At 36.6% G+C, this 26,044-nt stretch overlaps 1 protein-coding gene across 2 annotated transcripts in view; it reads right to left on the minus strand.

The window, feature by feature from the left end:
• LOC144960859 (ras-related protein Rab-11B) overlaps positions 1-26,044 on the minus strand; it is a 67,675-nt gene that overhangs the window by 18,936 nt on the left and 22,695 nt on the right. Inside the window, exon 6 of one of the 2 annotated variants that reach the window (XM_078894245.1) lies at positions 14,334-19,460. The exons of the other annotated variant lie outside the window; for it this stretch is intronic. Within the exon in view, the coding sequence (XP_078750371.1) occupies positions 19,324-19,460 (137 nt within the window). The 3' untranslated portion in view covers positions 14,334-19,323. Of the gene's footprint in view, positions 1-14,333; positions 19,461-26,044 lie in introns of those variants that run through there. 2 annotated transcript variants of the gene reach the window in all.

Raw genomic sequence — 26,044 nt, forward strand, 5'->3', positions numbered from 1 at the left:
AATTGTTGCTGTTGGCCAGGGACCCCTTGTAAAGCGCTTTGAGCACGTTTAGTGGATATTGCGCTATATAAAAGCTCAATTTGTTTTTTAACGTTCACAACATCTGATTTCATTAATTAGATTGAAGCTTCCATTCCGTTTGACTTTTGTTATTTAACTCTATTCCTGAACTGTGGGGTACATTTGTATCCCAAGGCCTGTTTTTTTTTGGCTCCAAAATTTTTATTTTTCAACGGATTTGCCCCAAATTTGGAAAATTACTCAAAACTCTATAAGTAATACTGAAAACTTGTGTGAAAAAAAATGATTAGTTTTTGAGATACACATCCATGACGTTTTTCATGTCCTGTTCCTGCACAGTGGAGTCATGTACCTCATGCTACACAAAAGTAAAATACAAATGTTTCCTGTATACCCCATTGTGTTTATGATTGGGAGAAAGGGCTAATCTGTATAGCAAATATTTGGTAGTGGGTCAGTGTCAAACAGAGATGCTTTAGGCATAAGGATTAAGTTCAATCTCAATCCCTTGGAGTATGACCCGAGTTGACACACTAAATACAGGTGCATATTAGAATAATATGTTAAAAACACAATTCTTATAATCTTCTTGATCAACACCAACATCTCCATGACCGACATAATCATCATCATAATCATCATTATCATCATCATCATCATCATCATCATCATCATCATCATCATCATCATCATCATCATCATCATCATCATCATCAGCAGCAGCAGCAGCATCAGCATCAGCATATCACCATTATCATCATCATCATCATCAGCATATCACCATTATCATCATCATCATCATCATCATGACTACTATTACTATCTTAATCTCCACCACATCATAATTACTATCACCAGCAACAAACCATCACAACAGTACACCCATCACTTTTCTTTTCTTTTCGTTTTTCTTTTTTCTCTTATACCAATAATTATATTGATGACAACAGTGAGGACAATGTTGTTTTTTTTTGTTGTGAACCACACTTGTTCAATCTAGAAGTTTGGAGGCTTTGAGTTATCGGTTTGCAGGTAGTCTCTCTCTCTCTCTCTCTCTGTGTCTCTCTCTCTCTCTCTCTCTCTCTCTCTCTCTCCTTCTGTTGGTGTGTGTGTTCTCTCTCTCTCTCTTCTCTCTCTCTCTCTCTCTCTCTCTCTCTGTGTCTCTCTCTCTCTCTCTCTCTCTCTCTCTCTCTCCTTCTCTCTCTGTTTATTTCTAAGCAATTGCGAATGTGAAACATATGTTAACTCAATATTTACGATTAACAAATAAAACACACATACACACACAAAACAATAACGTTTTTCACTTTAATCTTAATCTTGCTGTACCTACACCTATCACTACTCGGGGGTGAAAATGACTGGTCACAAAAAAGGAGGAAATTTTCATCGTAAAGATCATGACCCATCCATGTGACCATAACCTATAAATGTGAATTTCACTCAAATTTACAATATCCAATATTTGTCTCGCAGCAATATCTGACACGACCCGGTTGAATTTCAAAAGTTGAAAGTGTAATTACAACATTTGGTGGTTGTAGTAGCGATGATGATGTGGTGGTGGTTGTAGTAGTAGTGGTGGTAGGGATGTTGTGGCAGTGATTGTAGTAGTAGTGGTCGTATGGATGATTGTGTGGTGGTGGTTGTAGTAGTAGTGGTGGTGGGGACGATGATGTGGTGGTTGTAGTAGTAGTTGTAGGATGATGATGTGGTGGTGGTTGAAGTAGTGGTGGTGGTTATAGTGGAAGTAGGAATGACGAATGATGATGTGGTGGTAGTTGTAATAGTAGTGGTAGTAGTGGTAGGGATGGTGTGGTGTTATTTGTAGTAATAGTGGTGCTAGGGATGATGGTGTGGTGTTGGTTGTAGTAGGAGTGGTGGTAGGGATGATGTGGTAGTGGTGGTAGGGATAATGATGTGGTGGTGATTTTAGTAGTAGTGGTCTTAGTCTTAGAGATGTTTGTGTTGTGGTGGTTGTAGTAGTTGTGGTAGGAATGATGATGTGGTGGTATTTGTAGTAGTAGTGGTGGTAGGGATATTGTGGTGTTATTTGTAGTAGTAGTGGTGGTAGGGATGATGTGGTGGTGGTTGTAATAGTAGTAGTGGTAGAGATGTTGATGTAGTGGTTTTGGTGAGTGTTTTTATTCAGTGATGATAATAGCAATTTGTCAAAAAGGAAGAAAATGTCTCGGTCTATCGATCAAACAAAAGCAAAGTGTAAAAATAACAGGAACATAGTTTTATATTAGTATTATGTAATCGTATATTACTATTACTAGTATAAATCCATTCTTATAATAAGACATGAATTTACTATTTGTAAACATTTAATGAATTGTCCCTAAATGCCTACAATGTTATTCAAATAAAAGGCCAGTGTTTTGTCTTGGTTTTTACTATATAAAGCAGGTTACAATATCTTTGTTAGGGTACCGAATCCCAGTGGTTATTCAGCTTATAAATACAACCCAAGAATCTCTCAAATTTAAAGCCATAGTCCAAAGGTAAAAAGAAAGAGTAGTTAACTAAGCCAATCACCATTGCTTTATTCTAATATATTATCTCTGTATAACCAGAAGATTTAATGGATGGTTGCGAGAGAGAAAGAGAGAGAGAGAGAGAGAGAGAGAGAGAGAGAGAGAGAGAGAGAGAGAGAGGAGAGAGAGAGAGAGAGAGATCAAAAAGGCCTACGACCCATTTGTCCCTCCCCTTGCCCTTCAACCATCAACTAGCTAATCGAATGACACCACTCGCCTTCTGTGTCAATTGTGACATCTGGTGCCATTCTGTCTGGCCCGACGTCAAAAAGACGGGACCGAATTTCACAAGATTGAGCACAGGTGTCAAAATATGACATAAGACATAATGGTAATTTTGTGGTTTTGAGGAAAATGTTTGACACGGCAAATTCTGCGGAAAATTTCTGAGAAATTCTCAAAATCACTGTTTATTTAGCAAAAAAAAAAATTGAAAAAGGAGGAATTGTGGTGGGGATGGGCGGAGATAAACCATCATTTAGGCGGAAATCCGCCTTTAGGTGGAAGATTCTCAGCCCTGCTACATACACAATTTCTCTCTCTCTCTCCTCTCTCTCTTACACACACAAACGCAAAAAAATACACTTTCTGTCCCTCTGTCAGACAGGCCTAATTCAATATTGTGGATCATATCCATTTCACATCGGCCATCAATCTCTCTCATCACCCACAAGCGCACGGCATATCCTCATCATCATCATCATCTAGATCACTGCCACTACTACTACAACCACTGCCATCGCCACACCATCATTTCACGAAGCCCCACCACTACTACAACCACCTCCACATCTTTTAATGGAGTTTTTATATAGCGCAATATCCACTAAGCTCAAAGCGCTTTACAATGGGTCCCTGGCCAACAGCAACACTTAACATGTAGGACAAGACATGACGCCTGTTTGGCGATATTATAATTTTTTCGGACAGAGACAACGTTGTTAATGGCAAGGTACACCTGAGTATGGTGAGAGAATGTGAGTAAAGAGCCATTTCCAATGACTCAACTATGCGCCGAGCGAGGCTCGAACCCAGGACCTTCCGATCCGAAAGCGAGTGTCATACAACAAGACCATATAGCCGCACCACATCATCATCACTACCACCTTTACTGCATCACCCAGCAATACATCAGTGACATCACACCATACTATCATTGCTACAACACCACCCATCACCATCATCAACATCTACATCACTGCCACTACAACTACAACCACTGCTACCGCCACACCATCTGTTAAAAGTAATCATGACCTGAGATCAGGGGAGACAACTGTGTAAACGTTATTGCTTGTATAATTTAATGTTTGTTTATATTTTAATTAATTCCTTCCATTGAACTTGTTAATTTGACCCAGAACGGGAGTGAAGCCGGCAGGTATGATATGTGATTGAATGAATAAAAAAGACTCCATTGTGATTATTAATAAAGGACTCCACATCCATGAAATCAGCATATTCTTGGCTTCCTTATTCACATTATTGTATTTGTTTTGTTTGTTTGTTTTTCTGGGTTTTACGGCGCTTCCAACACATTTAGGTTATATCAGCGCCAGTAAAAAGGAAGAAAATGGGATAGTAAAAAGTTCTAGAATTACAATTAAAGCACCCAAGAAAAAGTAAGACAAAGGGGAATTGAGAACAAATAGGGATCAGATGTAGATTCCAAGAGCATACCACCAATGTACTTAGTTTGAAATCACCTACAAGTCTCATCCAGACACAAGCACAAAATCCCACAAAGAGGAATACACTCAAATGCTTACATTATACATTCAAAATAAAAAAATAATACATAACAGAGAGATGATTTACAAGGAAAAAAATATCATCTCCCAAAACAATAACTATGCATTTGACTGTTTCCCTCCCAGCCAGGATTCCGGCCAGTGCCAGGACAAAACCAAGTTATCTCATTCCAAGACAAAGACAGAATGCAAGTTGGAAAACAGATATAGGGGGATAGAAGACACAGTATGTACCTCCCTGCCCATTATGGGAGGTAGGAACCCCACCCAGTTATTGTATTTTAAATTGAAACTAGAAGAGCATGACAGCTCGTTATTGACTATGTCTTTATACATGGTGCCGATAAACCCCTGGAACTTTAGATTGTGAACATTGTTTGACAAGAACGCCATTGAAAGATTTCACGTGTGATGTGAAAGGTCTTTTGTGACCTTTGTGAGAGTTGTTTCTATGTGAGGCTTGGATTATTCTTTAGATATTCAAGTAATTTGTCACGTTTGTTGATTCAACGGGATACAACTACATACAATGGAGGAACTGGAACGTGCGAAAAGAACCAGATCAGCAGCCAAAACAAGATATGAATATGAGCACTATTTGTGGATACGAGCGCTATATCAAATAATATAATAATAATAATATATAATATAATAATAATAATAATAATAATAATAATAATAATAAATAATAATAATAACATAATAATCAATAATAAATAATAATAATAATAATAATATAATAATAATAATAATAATAAATAATAATAATAATAATAATAATATAATAATATAATAAATAAATAATAATAAAAATAATAATAATATAATAATAATAATAATAATAATAATAATAAATAATAATAATAATAATAATATAATAATAATATAATAATAATAATAATAATAATAATAATAATAATAATAATAATAATAATAATAATAATAATAATAATAATAATAATAGTCGCAGTCGTAGTAGAGGTGGTGGATTACGATGCGGTGGTTGTGGTACTGATGATGATGTTATGGTTTTAGTGGTGATGATGTGGTGGTGGTAGTGTTTATGACATGGTGGTAGTTGTCTGATGAGTGGTGGTGGTTGCAGTTGTTATGATGATGAAGTCGTGGTGGTGGTGACACTAGTGTGGTATTGATTCGTAGCTAACATTTGTTTTGGAACACTTCAAGTTTCTGGCACCATGGCAGGACAAAAGATCCCTCTCGGTAGTTATTATTTAAATTTTTAAGAACTTTTTGCTAAAAAAAAAACACGAAAAAAGCTGTTTTGTTTTTAAGGATTTTACGGGGCTTGCAACACATTTGTCACATCAGCGCCAGTAAAAATAAAAAGGAAGAAAATGGGAAAGTTTGTTTTTGTTTGTTTTTAAGAGTTTTACGGCGCTTGCAACACATTAAGGTCATATCATGCAGCGCCAGTAAAAATGATGAAAATGGGATAGTAATAAGTTCTAGAATTACAATTAAAGCACCCAAGAAAAGGGAAGTCAAAGGGGAATTACTTCAAATAGGAAACAGATTCCAAGAGCCCACTATCAAAGGTTTGTGATCTAAATAAATGCATCATCCTGTCATAAGCACGAGTGCCCACTGTCGTTGTTTTAAAAAAGACAGTATATGCAATGTTAACAGAATAGCACATACTGTGTTCTTTAATAAAACGGCAGCCAGTAAGAAGAATATATTCAAATGCTTACAAATCATATATAATATGTAAACAAACCATAATACAGTGCGTAACAGAGAGATGATTTACAAGGGAAAAAATAATACCATCTCCGAAAACTAACTAACAATAAATTTGACTGTTTCCCAAAACCAAGTAATCTCATTCCAAGACAAGGAAAGAAATCATGTTGGAAAACAGCCATAGGGGGGATAGAAGATACGGTACGGTACGCACCTCCCTGTTCACTATGGGAGGTCAGGAACCCCACCAAGGCAACACATTTCTGTCATATCAGCGCCAGTAAAGAGGAAGAAAATGGGAAAGTTTGTTTTTAAAGGATATGAAAAACAGATATTAGGGGGGGGGGGGGGGGGGGGGGAAGAAGAAGACACAGTAAGTACCTCCCTGCCCACTATCGGAGGTCAAAAGACTCCACTCAGTCGTTATGATTTAAATGTTTTAAGAACTTTTTTTATAAAAAACGAAAGAAAAAAATCATTTAAAAACTCTCAGAATTATTTTATTTTTACAGATTGTATTTTAGAAATTATCAATTTTTAGAGATAAATAATAATAATAATAATAATAATAATAATAATAATAATAATAATAATAATAATAAATAATAATAATATAATAATAATAATAAATAATAATAAATAATAATAATAATAATAATAATAATAATAATAATAATAATAATAATAATAATAATAATACTAATAATAATAATAATAATAATAATAATAATAATAATAATAATAATAATAATAAATAATAATAATAATAATAATAATACTAATACTAATAATAATAATAATAATATGTTTGTTTTTGTTTTGTTTTTAAGGGTTTTACGGCGCTTGCAACACATTAAGGTCATATCAGCGCCAGTAAAAAGGAAGAGAATAGGATAGTAAAAAGTTCTAGAATTACAATTAAAGCACAAAGAAAAGGTAAGACAAAGGGGAACGGGTTCAAATAGGGAACAGATGTAGATTCCAAGAGCACACCGTTAAAGTACTTAGTTTGAGATCACCTAAAAGTCTCATCCAGACACAAGCACAGGTCCCAACTAAGAGGAATACACTCAAATGTTTACCAATCATATAATATAATATGTAAACTTAACATAATACAATGCATAACAGAGAGATGATTTACAAGGAAAAAAATATCATCTCCCAAAACTATAACTATACATTCGACTGTTTCCCTCCCAGTCAAGGAACTCCGGCAAGGATCAGGACAAAACTAAGTAATCTCATTCCAAGACAATGACAGGAAACAATTGGAAAACAGGTATGGGGGGATAGAAGACACAGCATGTACCTCCCTGCCCACTATGGGAGGTCAGGATCCCCACCCAGAATAATAATAATAATAATAATAATAACAATAATAATAATAATAATAATAATAATAATAAAAGCATTACAAAATAAAAAATAAATTGACAGGTTATTTTCATCGAAGATAATCATCATTAACACCTGCAAATATTAAATAAATAGAGTTGATTAAATGAGAGAGCGAGAAAGCCACAGAGAAAGCCGTGAATGATGACAACACACATCTAAAAATTAAAAATAAATAAATGTGACCTAACACATCAATTTGGTATCAAGTTTGAATAAATTAAATGATAACTATTAACCCGAGAGCTGACAAGGGCCAATTTCCCTTGAAAAAAAATACAACAAAAAAGCAAACCAACTTTTGTCAGAATTTGACAGTTGTTTCCATTAATTTTTGCAAGAGATAAGTGAATGATTTTGTTTTTTGTTTTTTAAGGGTTTTACGGCGTCAGTAAAAAGGAAGTAAATAGGATAGTCAAAAATAATTATCGATTTACATTTAAAAGAACACGAGAAAAGGTAAGACCAAGGGGAAGGGTTTAATTAGGGAAACAAATGTAGATTCCAAGAGCACACTATCAGTGGACTTTAAGATCACCCAGTATCATCCAGAAACAAGCACAGGATCCCATTAATAGGAATACACTCAAATGTTTACAAACCATATTTAACCCCCCCCCCCCCCCCCCCCCCCCCCCCCCCCCCCAAAAAAAAAAAAAAAAAAAATATGAAACAATACAGAACAGAGATGATTCACAAGGAACAAAAATATCATCTCCCGAAACAATAACTATACATTAGACTGTTTCCTCCGGCCAGGGCAAGGACACATCTAAGTAATCCCATTCATCACAAGGACAGAAAACAACTAGGAAAACAGATATATGGAATGGGATAGAAGGCAGACCGTGACCTCCTGAAACCTCCATGGGAGGTCAAGGACCCACCCAATGCAAGAGATTGGTGACTGTGATGCTACTCTAACCTTCTCCGGAATAAGTTGGTCTCATAGCATTTACCAATCTCTTGCTGAAAACGATGGAAATGAGTCGTATCTTGTTTTGTTTGTTTGTTTTTGTTTTTAAGGGTTTTACGGAGCTTGCAACACATTTAGGTCATATCAGCGCCAGTAAAATGGAAGAAAACGGGATAGTAAAAAGTTCTAGTATTACAATTAAAGCACCCAAGAATAAGGGAGAAAAGGAGAATGGTACAAATAGGGAGCAAATGTAGATTCCAAGAGCAGACTATCAGTGTACATGGTTTGAGATCACTAAATGTCTCACCCAGACACAAGCACAGGTCCCCGCCAAGAGGAACACAATTGTTTACAAATCATACATATGTAAAAGGAAAAATAATACTAATACAGAGCATAGCAGAGAGATGATTTAGAAGTAAAAAATCTCCCAAAACTAACTATACATTTGACTATTTTCCTCCCAGCCAGGGCCAGGGCAAAACCAATAATCTCATTCCAAGACAAAGATAAAGCAAGTTGGAAAACAGATATTGGGGGAGAGAAGACACAGTAACAGACATGTAAATGAGCTCTATAAAAATTGACTGAGACTGAAACTGAACCTCACTGAAACTCTTCGTACTGTATCAGAAAAATCCAAAGAATCGAGATGAATAGTAAACAGCAAGCTCACTTGAGCAAAACAATGGCAGAAAACTAATTTACGTGGGATTTAATTAGGCTACTTACAGTTGTTTCTTATAATTAGGTACCCACATCGAGATGTGCTTGTAGCAATCATATAACTTTTGATTTGGTGTCTTCATAACGCACTTCCGGCTTTCGCATTAAACTTTTTCATACTTTTAGGTTCTATCAAGTAAATGTGGTCAATTTTGGCTTAGACGAAACAGTGAAATTTATTGAAATTTATCGCTCGGCGGCTCAGTTAAAATTGGCTACCATTGGGATCACGACAGGTTTGGAAAGTGAAAAGATAATTTCGCGAAGGCTGTGTGAAAATACATTGGGGTGTGTTCAGACACGGCAATTCTAAGAAGCGTCACTTAGCCTTGGCAATATATCCATCGTAAATATAAACGGCCCTTGAGCTATGCAAAGCGCTGTGGAACATTCCTAATTACTTCATGGTCATTCGACTACGATTTATGAATACTTTCTTTCTTTCCTTTTTAAAAATATTTGAATTTGACGAATTGACTGATTTCAGTTAATTGACTGAGAATTTAAAAGGTCTAACAGTAAGTACCTCCCACTATGGGGCGTCAGAACCCCCCCCCCCCCTAGAGTCATACACTGACATAAGTAAGTCATTTGTCCACTTCAAATCTGCTCCGACAGCTGTAGGGTTAAAATCTGCCCCTGACAGCTCTAGGGTTAAAATCTGCCCAGACAGCTGTAGGGTTAAGTCCCGATTTTATCAGGACAATGGCTGCTATGCTATTGACTGTAAAGTTCACTTTTTAACATCTAAACCATCCAGACACAATACCATTTTAAGGTTGCAGGTCACAAAATGACAGAAAAAAAGAAAATAAATAAATCACATATTTAAAGTAATCTTAAAAGGAGAATTGATTATATTTTCTTTTAAATGGAAAAGCATAATAGACGACTAAGAATAAATCATTCATTAATTGTTCGTTAAAAGAAGAAAACCAAATGAGAACAAAAATTGACCCAACATCCGAAACGCAGAATGTATCCTGCATTGCAGAGGAAAGAAATCAAAAATAAAAATCCCCAAACCCTGGTAACTAGAAATTTGAAGGGTGTCCATTAATGCTACTGATTCAAAATAAACAGGAAATTTCAAAATTTATTATAATTTTTTTTTTTTAATAAATTAATAAAACCACACAAACTCACACAAAAACAAATGATGGCTATAATCTCCGATTTCAAGACCAATCTCTTTTAGTTTCAGAGATGGATTCAAATTTACAATACTCTGGACGTAAGTAGATAAAATAAAAAAATATCTTTCTCCTACATCGATACAAATTCAGACCTGCCAACCCTTCATATTCCAAAACTGGAATCAGAAGGTCAGAAAATAGAAATTTGAGACAAAAAAATAGGAATTTATTCATAATGGATAATTCTGTATCAAAATGACCACCAACTTTGCCACATAACATATAAAGACAGTATTCCGGCACATCTGGCAAAAGTACATATCGCATGTACAAGGTAATGGAATGGGGAAGGGGGAAAAAGAGTAATTAATTCTCCTACTTAATTCCCTTTTGGTAATTCATTTTTTCTTTAATTCACTTACCCCCCCCCCCCCCCCCCCTTAAAAGCGGAAGGGTTGGCAGGTATGCAAATTACACAGAGTGAAAATATAGACCTGCATGTGTGCCGACAATTGTCGGTTTTCCGACAATCACGGTCGTTGCGATCTCCCGGATCACTTATTTTTTTATTGCTAAAGTAATCTGATTGCGAGTGACGTCAATTGTCGGAGTGTCGGCGATCCCCAACTCGACCGGCGGCGAGCAGTCAAGTGCCGACGAATGGGCGTCGGATTGCCGACAATATTGTCGGCACTCTCAAGCGCTCGTTCGGCAATTATCGGGAAACTTCGCTAGTCTCCGATTTGACCGCAACTCTTCACTGTCTGAAAAACGAGAAGTGTGTCGATATAATCGAGCTTGCGCAGTTAGTTAACTTTCGTTTTCATACTTTCGGTATTCCATTCAAGTAACTTTTGTTTTTCAATTGAACGTTGCTACATTTCAATTTTATTCGCTCTATCAATCATCTTTCTGGATTTATCGTTGTATATTTTACATTATTCTTTTGCTATCATGCCTGAACAATTCTTTGACCGTTCGTCGGATCTGAAGTCAGTTGAGAATGGTGTTCGAAATCTATTCAAATGGGATCTGGAAGAGAAAGACTGCACCGATGATTTTCTCTTTTTTCTCGGAGTACGTGAGAAAGCCAGCACAGCCGGGTGCTGCATTTTTTTTTTTTTTGGCCAGTGGATTAAAGTCTAATGATTGGGATGGTTATTGCTCTTGAGAGATAAGATCAATTATTCCAGGTTAAAAACTACTGTGTGGGGTCCGATTACGGTGGCAAGGGAAAATCATTCATGTCATGTCATAAAGTTTAAAGAGGCATTCTCAAAGTGACAGTGAGTAACACAAGTAAAAGAGAAAAACAAAACAAAAAAAAAACAAAACAACTCAGTTGTTGCAGCTGTTGTCACTGCTGAGACAGAGACTCGTCCTCTCTCCAAGCTTCACAAGGAACTCACTCAAAACAACCCTAGCCCTAACTGAAACTGATTCCAGTCTGTAGGTAGACAGGTGCCGATTAGCCATTGGACAAGTGAAGCGCAACTTTGGGTTAAAATTTGAATAACACAATTTCACATAATCACTGTTGCATTATTTTTCACAGTATATGAACGGCTCTGGTACCATTTTAAAGGGCAGAGATCAAGATTTCTTTTGATGTGATAGAAATCAATGTTGACATATTGTATCACACACCAATTAAAATTTGATAAAAATAACGTCATTTTAAAACTTTTGAAATCTTTTTCAAAATTGAGATAGCAAAAAAAAAATAAAAGTGAAGGCATCTAGATAATTCATTTGTCTATGTCTATATCAAATTTCATAAAGATTGAAGACAGTGCAGTATGTTTAATGTTGACCACAAGTGACCAACCCTCTTTTTTTCTATGCTAAAATCCCGTTTTAATCAGTAGTCACCTTATCGAGAGGCTGTCCAGTGGAGGAATTCTCAATCAATTTTGAGCTTTTTGTAAGAGTAAATTTAGAGTAGTAAAATCATCATAACTTTGGAACCGTTTATCCTAGATCCAAAAGTAAGATATCTTATTAAATGGTTTTTAAAGGCCTATCTGTCTATGTAAAAAAAAATTATTATTAATTTTTATTTTTGAAAAAAATATCTAACTACCACTCTACCTCCATGCTGTCCCTTCTCCCTATAAATTTTTTGGTACTTTTTAACATTTTAAAATATATTCGGTAGGACAGTCCAAAAGAAAATGTATTTATGACAAAGAACTGAGTTACAAAATACAAGATCCGGTAATGCGATATGTGTGAAAAAGTTCAGACAATCTGGTCAGGACTCACATGCAGGTCTAAAAATAATATACCACTTTGAATGGATAAACACAATTTTGTTTGTTTCTTACTTATTTATTAATTCAATAAAATAAGACTTTCCATACAGTTCAGCCCTGTTCGACAATGACGAGATTGATAATAGTAGTAATAATTTATTTTTTTCATTTAAAAAAAAAAAATTTAATAAAAAATGTTAAAAATATGAAAAAGAAAAAAAATGAAAACAAAAAAAATTATTAAATAATAATAATAATAATAATAATAATAATAATAATAATAATAATAATAATAATAATAAAGCAATCGCACGATACACTCATTGACATGGCATCTATGACAGACAAATAAAGCAGCGTGAACGAGTGTATTCTTTTATAATGCATCACAATACATACAAGCACACACACCACATGCATGCTCACGAACTGAAAACAAACAAAAAAATAAACTATATATATATATATATACATAATAATAATAATAATAATAATAATAAATTTTTTTTTTAAATAACGCAGTAATCAAAAATCATCATCACATATCATCTAATCCATTGTTCTTTATTTTGTTTTGTTTTTCACGTTTTAAATTATTCATGTCCTCTCACCAACACCAGCATACTATGAACCAATAGCATATTCAAAATATTTATAGATGTGTATATATATATATTATATATATATATATATATATATATTATATATATATATATATATATATATATATATATATATATATTATTATATATATATATATATATATATATATATATATAGGTATATATATAATTCATACATGACTGACAAGTTGTATTTCTTTTTACTCATCGCAACACAAATCAGCATCACACACTCCAAACACACCTTTTTCAAAACAATCCAGATTAATTTTTTTTTTTTGAAAGCAGCTGAACCATAGCTTATCTAAAATACAAGCAGTCTGGCTGGAATAGTTGGCCCTCCAGATTCCGTGAGTCATTCACCAACTTTATTGACAGAGACAATTTTACATCGAGTGGCATAGAGTAATGCCACAGTGCAATTCTATGCTCACTTCAGTGAAAAAAATCAAAGACTGTGACATTATAGTTTGTGGGTCTTGGAATCGAAATAGAGACAGGACATGCAATCAGTTTCCCAGTCGTCTATCTAGTTGTTTAAAACATATTTATGTTTTCGGGGGTTTTTTTTAAGTTGACGGCTCACAAACTGTGGAGGACCAGCTGACTTGGCCATTAGGCATGTAGCAAAGGTGGCTATGGGCTACTGTTTTGTTTTTTGTTTTTAAGGGTTTTACGGCGCTTGCAACACATTTAGGTTATATCAGCGCCAGTAAAAAGGAAGAAACTGGGATAGTAAAAAGTTCTAGAATTACAATTACAGCACCCAAAAAAAGTAAGACAAAGGGGAACTAAGAAGAAATAGGGATCAGATGTAGATTCCAAGAGCATACTACCAATGTACTTAGTTTGAGATCACCTATAAGTCTCATCCGGACACAAGTACATAATCCAACAAGGAGGAATACACTCAAATGCCTACATTTTACATTCAAAAAAATAAATATAATAATGCATAACAGAGAGATGATTTACAAAGAAAAAAATATCATCTCCCAAAAAAATATCTATGCATTTGACTGTTTCCCTCCCAGCTGGGACTCCGGCCAGGGCCAAGACAAAACCAAGTAATCTCATTCCAAGACAAAGACAGAAAGCAAATTGGAAAACAGATATAAGGGGATAGAAGACACAGTATGTACCTCCCTGCCCGCTATGGGAGGTCAGGATCCCCACCCAGGCTATGGGCTACATTCATCTGACACAAATACAGGAATGTATGAGAAAGAGCCTTATAAACTCCTGTTAATTGTATGAAATTATTTATTCAAAAAAAAAAAAAAAAAAGAATGTCTCCAGCAATGTAATATTTCACCCCAGTGACTGATTTAACTAAAGCAGACCTGCCAACCCTTCATATTCCAAAAGCGGAATCAGATGGTCAGAAAATAGGAATTTGAGTTTTTAAAAAAAGGAATTTCTTAATGGATAATTCTGTGTCGGAATGACCACCAACTTTTCCACCAAACCACAAAGACAGAATTCCGGTACAGTTGGCATAACTACATATCACATGTCTTCGGTAATAGAATGGGAAATGGGGAAAGGAATGCAACTATAGTCAGATTTTTAATAAATGATGCTTTTTTTTTCTTCTTTTTCTCAGCTGCCCCCAATGCATAGCTGCAAAAATTTGTATGAACCTCTGAATCAATTTGTCTTAATAAAAAAATATTTTTTCAAGAATTTTAAAACAATAGGAAAGGATTTCGTTTATAACAGCTATCGGAATCAATGAGGATCGGAACTCATAGAAGATTTACATTACCAAAATTATGAATTTTCCGCATATCCATTTTGAAGGAATTCGTTAAACTGGAATGTTCGGTTAACTGAAGCTTAAACGATATACGTACAGTATTTGAATATGAAGCAACGCATGGCAATTATTAACTATCAGACATCTACATTTCATAACTATCAATACACATTACTGGTGAATACAAACAAAAGTGAACATAACGTGCTTCCAATATAATTTTGATTGCAAAAATTTGAGAAATAGCTTGTGTTTGTGCCAAACATAAATTTATGTAGACTGATCAAAAGTAAAAATTCATCAATTATGAGACAGTGTCTCCACAAATATGTGTTCAACAATAACAACAACAACAACCAAGACATACTGGACACATCAATCAGCACAGGCTGATGACGAGGATGAAGAAAAGGAGAAATGAAACGACTACAGAAAGATTTCGAGCATCACTCTATCAATATCAATCCAATGAAATGTAATTTTCCTCTAGTTTACAAAGGTTGAAGCATGCCTTTTCTCAGTCATTCTTTGTTATCATTTATTGCCTCGTCGATGAGAGTAAATTTGAGGTTCCTCCTCTCAATCTTTCCCTCTACTTAGGCCCAATGACCTTGATTGGATTGCGCTCACAGTTTGTTTGTTTTTTGTTTTTAAGGGTTTTACGGCGCTTGCAACACATTCAGGTTATATCAGCGCCAGTAAAAAGGAAGAAAATGGGATAGTAAAAAGTTCTAGAATTACAATTAAAGCACCCAAGAAAAAGTAAGACAAAGGGGAACTGAGAACAAATAGGGATCAGATGTAGATTCCAAGAGCATACCACCAATGTACTTAGTTTGAAATCACCTACAAGTCTCATCCAGGCACAAGCACAAAATCCAACAAAGAGGAATACACTCAAATGCTTACATTATACATTCAAAATAAAAATAATAATACATAACAGAGAGATGATTTACAAGGAAAAAAATATCATCTCCCAAAACAATAACTATGCATTTGACTGTTTCCCTCCCAGCTAGGACTCCGGCCAGAGCCAGGACAAAACCAAGTAATCCCATTCCAAGACAAAGACAGAAAGCATGTTGGAAAACAGATATAAGGGGATAGAAGACGCAGTATGTACCTCCCTGCCCGCTATGAGAGGTCAGGATCCCCACCCAGGCGCTCACAGTGAATTGGGGGAAGTCGCGCAACCTCGTGTCAAAACTCCCTGATTAGACAGTCTGCTTTGAAAGCTGTTTCTGGTTCATTTCTTTTTTTTTTTTTTTACTAAGGAGTATAGTTAGCATTTTGATAAATAGTCAGAATATGCAGTACTGTCTGATTGAAACCATGAAATCATGTCGGGTTTTATATTTGCCAAAGTTGGAGCCTTAAAGTGACCATGGGCCAACGAATGGTAGCGTTGTCCAATACAATACAGCTGGGTGCTTCATGGAGGGCAGCAAACGATATTTAGTCAGTCTTAAAACACCTTTGCATAATAATATTCCAGATGATGCAGGGAAGAAAAAATGGCATGGAATCCTTTAAAATATCCAGTATCATCACCACCTGCAAGAATAGCAATGATTCTCTGTCCAGAACCCATGGGCCTTTTTCTGCTTGAATAATCAGACGCCAATATTTTTTCGGATGTATAATTACGCTCACCCATACATCTTTGGATGATATCCATATCAAAGTTGTCTATGACCCTTTTCCTGCCACGTCGTTCTACACTGGTGATCTCTCTGTCGTATTTCGATAACGATCTTCTCATGATTGATTGTGAAATTCCAAAACCATTGCCGTCCTCTTTAATGACTTATCGATAGATACAAGAAGACTTCTTTTACTTTTAGAGTGGAACCGATAGAGATTCCGTACCGTATCGTGTTGTTTAAGAGCCAACAAGGTTTTTAAAACCTTTAAAGGCCCTGTTAAACGTTCATGATTAGACAAAAATTTGTCAAAGTTATATCAACAGTGTTGGTTAATTTCACAATATTGAGTATACAATCACTATTTCAAATGATTTAAAGCGAGAGATTTCATATCAGTCTTTGGTAATTCCGACATTATGTAGATAATATGCCAAACATATTAAATTCAAAATTTAATACAAACTACATAAGTGGTATGATTATAAAACTTAAAGTGAATATTGTTATTATTTGGAAAGAAGTATGACATGAACTCATAATCACTACGTCAGCACGATTTTTTGGAAATACGATGAATTCATTCATACTTTGTGGTGCATCATTCATACTTTGTGGTGCGTAACTTGTTTTCATTTTTTACAGTGTAAAATCTATAATTTTATGCCAGCTGTTTTAAAGTTGTTGTTTATAGGCCTTAAAGAAGAAAACTTTTTTAATTTGGGATCAATACGGTCCAAAATCTAGATTCAGTTAAGACAAATTGATTCAGAGGTTGACACACATTTTTACAACTGTTGATAGAGGGACAGCTGAGAAAAACCAGAAAAACATGCGCCATTAATAAAAAATCTGACTATAATTTTCCAACTTAGCTCCCTTTTGACAATCATTTTTAAAAATTCACCTTATTAAACACACACCCCCTCCTGGGTAAATGTCTTGTAATAAACAAGGATACCCCTTCAAAATCATCATTTATCATCACTGCCATCATTATCACATCATCATCGTGCTCATTTTACAAGATAGCGCTGGGTACATAAATCGAAACACTCAACCCCTCATGCCTTCTAGAAGTCTGTTCTCAAACAATGGCCAGCAAACCTGTATTGTGTATTTTTTTAACGGTTTTTATGGTGCTTGCAACACATTTAGGTCATTTCAGTGCCAGTAAAAAGGAAGAATATGGGATAGTAAAAAGTTTTAGAATTACAATTCAAGTACACCAAAAAAAAAGGTAAGACAAAGGGGAATTGGTTCATATAGGAAACAGATGTAGATTCCAGAAGCACACTCTCAATGTACTTAGTTTGAGATCACCTAAATGTCTCACCCAGACAATAGCACAAGATCCAATTAAGAGGAATACACTAAAATGTTTACGTTATACATTCAAAATAACCAACATAATACATAACAGAGAAATGATTTACAAGGAAACAAAAAATATCCTCTCCTAAAACACTATGCATTTGACTGTTTCCCTCCCAGCCAAGAACTACGGCCAGTGCCAGGGCAAAACCAAGTAATCTCATTCCAAGACAAAGACAGAAAGCAAATTGGGAAACAGACATAAGGGGATAGAAGACACAGTAAGTGTCACCCTACCCACTATGGGAGACCAGGAACCCCATTCAAAAACCTGTATTGATTCTTAACATACTACCATGTACTGTAATGTCTGTTTGAAAATCTTAGTAGAATGAAATCTGTATATTTTTGGGGAGAAAAAAAATCGGAATCTCAAGGTAGAAAAATACGAATTTGTCACTTTAAAATTGAAGTTATGTCATTCACTTGTAAATAAAGCAAAACTTTTTTTATTCTTTTCCTCTAATATTTGGCTCCACATAAATTGTTTATATATACAGATAAAATCTGTACACTTGGCAGGCCTGTATGTGTATAGTTTTAACGCACAGTCCCGAGGAAGAAAAAAAACATCCATCTCACAGACATAGCAAGCCTGACTGATCTCAACGAAAGACAGATAGATAGAACCGATTGATCTGTGCATAAAAGAATAATAATAATAATAATAATAATAATAATAATAATAATAATAATAATAATAATAATGATGATGAAAGTAAAGATAATGAGATAATTTGACACACGTTGATAGAGAGTAATATACATATATATGGATGAGCCAGTTCTGACCATGTTTCGTCATAATAATCTTGCATTCGTCCACACAATAAAGAGCACTCAATCTATCATGGAACACGACTTTTGACTTTGTTCGTGTCAACTGTTGCACATGACAAAAGTCAAGAGATGTTTTGTATCGTAACATTTTTTAAAAAACAAAAAAAACCAAGCCAGCTCAGTAACTGGCAGATCTTATCACTACCACAAATGCACATATAAAGATTAAATATTCAAGACTCTTACAAGCATATCCGCACACACTCCCAACACACACAAATATACACATATAAGTATATGTGAGATAAGAGTCTTTAGTACCTTTACAGCCTGCCTGACACAAAGATAACAATTGTGTATCAATGGTTGTGTTTAATTCTGTTGACAAAACTGCTATTGTCTGTTTTTTTTGTTGTTTTTTTTTTTTAATAATAATAACAATAAATAAATCTTACACAATTTAGAAAAACTTTTTGCATAATCAGGACTGTCTCTCAGTTAATGTCTTTTTCAACCAAAAAAAAAAAAAAAAAAGTTAATTGTTTAGGACAGGTTTGACTCCGCACATACATATAAATGAAATATATGTATATTTTAAAAAGTACTTGAATTAATTGTGAAGTTAATATTTATCCGACCTAGAGAATGGGGGAGTTGGGATGGGATGGGGGAGGGAGGGGGAAGGGGATTAAGAGCAACATTTGGCCTTGTTTTGTGCAGGGTTGACTGTTGGTGCAACGGTGATGGTCTGGACATTAGAGCTGGGGGAATTGTCGTCCTCGGGGGAGTCTCGAATTTGCTTCTGTGACACGATCTTGTAGATTTCTGATGAAAGGAATGCAGGAGTGTTAAGGTTAATTTTAAAAAACAAAAGCAAAACTGAGACCACTTAAGTTTCCTCCAGACACATTCACAAGATCCTGCTAGGAGTGGCAAGCAAAATAAATGAAAACGGGGGATGATAAGGCAATTATTATAGGTTTGACTGTCTCCTTCTTGACTGAGGATCCTAGTCAGAGCTAGTACAAAATCAAGAGGTTTTAATCCAGAACAATACAGAAAACAACTTGAAAAAAAACAGATACCGGAGGAGGGGGTTAGGATTCCCCAAAAGCAACATTCCTTACCAATCATATAGATACAGAAAAGTGAGTGGAGCAGGCACTTATGTTGGTAATAACAAGAGATGAAGTGAGTAGGAAAGTGCCAGAAGACAATAATTTTGCGGCAGTGATGGGGGTTTGAACCTGCGACCTTACTGGTACGACAACTCCGCGTGGCCAGTAACATGCCCTAGAGAAGGATGCACTCTTTGTTCCTTACTTTCCATAGTGAATTACTTATACTATTTTTCCTTCTTAAAATGTTGTTGCGATATATTTGTATATGCTCTAACTTATACACAGTAATAAAGGGTTCTCTCACATATCACTTAACGCTTCTGAGTTGAGTGATTCCACAATATTAATCTGGGGGCCCATCAAAAACACAACATTGGCGACGAGGATTTTTCACCCTTTATCCTGCGCATTGGCTATTGGAGCGTTTTGTGACGTCAGTCGAAAAGCCAACTCACCACGGACAGAAACCTGCCAGCCAAGAAAACCGGAGCAAGTGCATTTTCTGCCTGCAGTGTCGTCAGCACGTCCGCCCATCACGTGGTAAGAAGCCTTCCCGCCTTTTTTCCCCCGCCACAGCTCATGGGCGCTGAGGTCAACTGCCTACATCACGAAAGGAAACAAAACGGTACGTCATCTTCATGCAACCAAGCAGTCGGACGCTTGGGTGAGTAATTATAGTTATATTTCGTCAATAATTTACTACCCTTCGTTCGCGTCGCATCTTCGTATCCTTATTGTACATAATATAGTCGTATCAACAGTACTGTCATCATGTCAAATAAGGAGCTCATAACAATACTACAACAACAGATTGAACAACAAAATGAGCAAATGAAGCAAATCGTTGAACGACAAGAGAAGCAGATGGAAATGTTCATGAAACTAATGACCAGTAGCAAAACATGTTTACCAAAACCTCCAGCTATTCCGAGCTTTGTCGCATTCGACCCTGCCTTAGAGATATGAAGCGACTACTGGCATCGTTTTAATACGTTTTTAACTGCTCACTCCGTACCTGATGAGAAGAAAGCAGACGTTTTCCTTGTCAACCAATCGCCGGTTGTTTACTAACATGGCGAGTCAAGAAACACCAGCTAAGGCGGTAACTGCGCTCAGTCTTGCAGATATTGAAAAATATATGATGGAGCAGTACAACCCTCGACTATTTGTTGTCCATTGAAAACCCCTTGGATGAAGCTATGCGTACCTGTTTCATGTGTGCAGTTAACAACACAGCTGATCTTGAAGCGCTATTCAAGCACAAGGAGGACGAGCTTTCGTTTAACAAAGCCATCGAGGTCGCCACGGAGATAGAAGATGCCTCAAAAGTGGCTAACTCGACTGCATTATCTGTTCAACCTGAGGTCCATAAAATTAACCCTCAAAGAAAACAGACTCCGATAATTCAGCAAGGTAGTCAAAACAAACAGCGTCTCAAATGTTCGAATGAAAGACAGACAGAGCCGACAACGGAGCTTGATAATAAAAATCAAACCTGCTCGAGATGCGATGGGCGCCACAACAGACAAAACTGCAAATTCAAAACAGCCGTTTGTCGCTTCTGCCAGAAAACTGGACACATCGACAGAGCCTGTAGACGTAAAAAGAGAATGTCGAGTTCGCCTAACGTCAACACGATTCGTCGCAAGTCACGGGTCAATTTCGTTTCAGTGACACCGCTTAAGTTAGCTATGACTGTATCCAACCATGAAACTGTTTTCGAAATAGATACAGGGACTGGTGACAATTTCATTTCAACTAGGAAATGGGAGAGGATTGGCAAACCACAACTCTGTAATGCCAACATTAAGTATTAATGTGCATCCAATCAGGAACTCCCCGTCATTGGAACTGTTTTCTTGCCGGTGTCTGTGAACAATACGTGCCGCGAGATAAACTTTGTTGTCACCACTATGCCGTTACACTTCTTAGGACGTTCTGCCATACAAATGATCAATGTTTCAGTAGATGAACTGTTTCAAACAAAAAAAGTAAAATCTGTTCGTAGTAAGCCCGCAACAAACATGTCACATCTTCAAAAGGCATGTAAACAAGTGTGTGCAGAATTTCCTGATGTCTTCAAACCAGAACTCGGTAAATTGAAAGATTTTGAACTTGACATTAAATTCAAAGCCGATGTGACGCCTGTGTTTCACAAGCCTCGTTCCGTCCCCTATGCGATCCAGGACAACCTCAACAAGAGCTTGGATGCCGGTATTGCAAAGGGTATTTGGAAACCTACATCCTTCAACGAATTTGGAACACCGATTGTGCCAATAAAAAAGAGACAATCAGTGGTGAGAGACCGAAAATTCAAGTATGCGGAGACTACTCTGTTACAGTTAATCCGCAATTGGAAACTCACAGATATCCGATACTGTTACCCGAGGATCTGATGCGCAAATTAGGAGGAGGCTACGGATTTTCCTAAATCGACCTAGCCGAGGCTTACACACAAATCCCGTTGAAACAAAAATCGCAAGAACGCCTCGCACTCAGCATGCATAAAGGTGTTCTCCTTCAAACGAGACTATCTTTTGGCATCAGTTCAGCTCCCGGATATTTTCAACAAATAATGGATCAACTGACTCAGGATCTTCCAGGTGTCGCAGTCTATATCGACGATATCCTTGTGAGTGACAAGGATGCCACCGATCATTTACACAATCTGCGAAGATTATTACAGCGACTTCATGATAAGGGACTTCGCTGTGATCTCCAAAAATGTTCTTTCGCAGAATCACAGTGTGAGAATTTGTGTCATCTACTATCAAAAGACGGCATTGCAAAAAGTACAAAGGTTGATGCAATCACTAAAATGCCACCACCCACTAATGTATCGAGCCTAAAATCGTTCTTAGGACAAGTACAATTTTATTCGAAATGTTTACCAAATCTTTCAACTGTCTTAGAGCCCCTCTATCAGTTAACCAAGAAAGAAGTTAAATGGAAATGGACAGCTAAAGAACAAACAGCTTTTCAACATGTGAAGAGACTTCTTTGTGACGAGACAATTCTTGTGCATTTTGATCCATCTCTCGACGTGGGTATATCTTGTGACGCATCAAATGTTGGAATCGGAGTCGTGTTATTCCATCGTTTCCCAGACGGTAGTGAAAGACCGATTGACAATGCTTCTAAAATTTTGAACAATTCTCAACGAAGTTACAGTCAGATTCAGAAGGAAGCGTTATCAATCATTTTTGCGCTGAGTAAATTTCATCAATTTCTTTACGATCGCAATTTCATACTCGTCACCGATCACAAGCCTTTAATGTCGCTCTTTGGTCCAAGAAAACCAGTACCTGCCAACCGCCTGGCCAGATGGGCTTTGACACTAAGTCAGTATGACTATAGAATTGAATATCGTAAGACAGCTCATCATGGCAACGCTGATGCACTGAGCAGACTTCCTGCAAGTGCCGACCCAGTCTTCGACAGAGAGGAAGATGGAGAAGATGTCAACACAGTGTTTACAATCTCTACAATTGGAAAACAGCTAAGAGCTACTGACCCCGGAGTCATCGCTAGAGAATCCGCTAAAGATGACACCATATCCATTGCTATGAGAAACACAAGTCGTAAATGGTCTAAATCAGATTCCAAAACGGACAATCTTAAACCATTCTTCAAGATAAAGAACACGCTGTCAACGTCTCATGGATGTTTATTCTACGGATCAAGAATCGTTATTCCTAAGAGCTTGCAACGAAACGTCCTCAATATCCTCCACAACAGTCATTTCGGCATGCAACACATGAAACAATTAGCGCGAACGATCGTATATTGGCCAGGTATTGATTCTGACATCGGCAATACGTGTCGTGGATGTGTTACGTGTGCAGAACATCATAACAACCCACCAAAGAAGCAGAACCATCCATGGATAACGCCAGACTCACCGTGGAGTCGAGTACACATCGATCACGCAGTGAATTTTATGGGCAATAACTGGTTAGTAATGGTCGACGCCTACTCAAATTACCCATGCATTCACGCAACCAGTTCGACGCCAACGAAAGCAACAACTAGCCTTCTGGAAGAGGACTTCGCTCACTTCGGCTATCCTCACGCTATCGTGTCGGACAATGCAGCATGCTTCACTTCTGACGAATTTCAGACATGGTGTAGGGAGAGGGGAATCAAACATCTAACTGGAGCTCCCTATCATCCCACTACAAACGGTGCAGCAGAACGACTTGTGGGAATTTTTAAAAAGGCTTTGAGAAAATCGACTTTTCCTCCAAGACAAGCCTTGCAACAATTTCTTATGTAATATCATCGCACACCTTTAGCTTCTGGTTCGTCACCTAGTGAATTGCTTCATGGACGTCAAATTCGTACATTGATCGACACACTTCGCCCATTGTCATCTCAAATTCCAAACCACGTATAGCAAAAACGCGTTATGAAGTTGGAACACACATTTATTCCTTACGTTTTGTTAGTCGAAATGACAGAGAGGCGAAATGGATTCCCGCAACTGTCACCAAAGTGTTGGGACCACGTCATGTCATGGTAACGGAACAACGTGGAAGCGTCATATTGAACAAATAAGACAACGTTACAACCTTCCTTGCCAAAACGTATCTACTTCAGCAAATGATACCATAGAGGACGATTTCATTACTAATCCTATCGGTGAATATTGTGAGCATTCATCATCGAATGCAGCTACCCCCGGAGCAGAATCGAATCGTGTCCAAATGAGAATATCGTGTCATACCAGAAAATTCCCCGATCGATTTTAGCCTTCGAACCTTCGAATTACTTCTCAGGCTAAACAGGGAGGTGTTATGGACATACATAGAGTTACTCTAGGAAAGACTTGCTCCCCTTTGTTATTAGCTAATGGATTTTAGTTCCAGCTTAATTAGTTAATATTCATTAAGTCCATTGTTAAAATATTATTTGTGCTTAACAAATATCAGAGTTTGTTTGTTTTTAATGGAAGAAAATGGGATAGTAGAAAGTTCTAGAATTACAATTAAAGCACCCAAGAGAAAGGAAGACAAAGGGGAACTGGGAACAAATAGGGATCAGATGGAGATTCCAAGAGCATACCATATCAATGTACTTAGTCTGGGATCACCTATAAGTCTCACCTAGACACAAGCACAAGATCCAACAAAGAGAAATACACTCAAATGTTTACATTTCATTATACATTAAAAATAACAAATATAATAATATATAACAGAGAGATGATTTACAAGGAAAAAAAATATCATCTCCCAAAACAATAACTATGCATTTGACTGTTTCCCTCTCAGTAAGGCCAACATGCCAGGGCCAGGACAAAACTAAGTAATCTCATTCCAAGACAAAGACAGAAAGCAAGTTGGAAAACAGATATAGGGGGATAGAAGACACAGTAAGTACCTCCCTGCCCACTATGGGAGGTCAGGAACCCCACCCAGAAATATCAGAGTGACATGCCCTAGAGAAGGATGCACTCTTTGTTCCTTACTTTCCATAGTTGAGTTACTTATATTTTTCCTTCTTAAAATGTTGTTGTGATATATTTGTATATACTCTAACTTATACACAGTAATAAAGGGTTCTCTCACATATCACTTAACGCTTCTGAGTTGAGTGATTCCACAATATTAATCTGAGAGAGAGAGAGAGAGAGAGAGAGAGAGAGAGAGAGAGAGAGAGAGAGGAGAGGAAGAGAAGAGAGAGAGAGAAGAGAGAAGAGAGAGAGAGAGAGAGAGGAGAGAGAGAAGAAGAGAGAGGAAGAGAGAGAGAGAGAGAGAGAGAGAGAGAGAGAGAGAGAGAGAGAGAGAGAGAGAGAGAGAGAGAGAGAGAGAGAGAGTTTTGAGCTATTCGTTCGAAGGGTTTTTACGACGCTAGCTTCACTTTTACTTGTAGGTCATTTACTTGTAGGTCATTTCAGCACCACTTAAAAGGTAGAAATGGGGCTGTAAAAAAATATAGATTTAAGTAAGATCAAAGTTTGTGAGAAACGGACTCCAAGATCAAACTATCAATGTCGTTAGTTTGAGGTCACCTAAAAGTTTCATCAAGACACAAGCACAGAATCCTTGTGAGAGAACTACAAAATTTAGAACAAATCTACCGTCACACAAAGAAGAGATGATTTACGAGGACAAACATATCATCTCCCAAAAACCATGACTATACATTTAATTGTTTCCCTCCCTGCCAATGAATCCGGCCAGGAAAAGGATCAAGCCAAGACAAAGACAGAAAGCAACTCTGATCTATGCAAGTAAAGATCCCACCAGGAAGATGTGATAGTGGTGCTTGCACTAGAGGTGGTAC

This window comes from Berghia stephanieae, chromosome 15 (assembly GCF_034508935.2).
Source record: "Berghia stephanieae isolate SIO BIC M18660-M18661 chromosome 15, UCSD_Bste_1.3, whole genome shotgun sequence".
Lineage (NCBI taxonomy): Eukaryota > Metazoa > Mollusca > Gastropoda > Nudibranchia > Aeolidiidae > Berghia > Berghia stephanieae.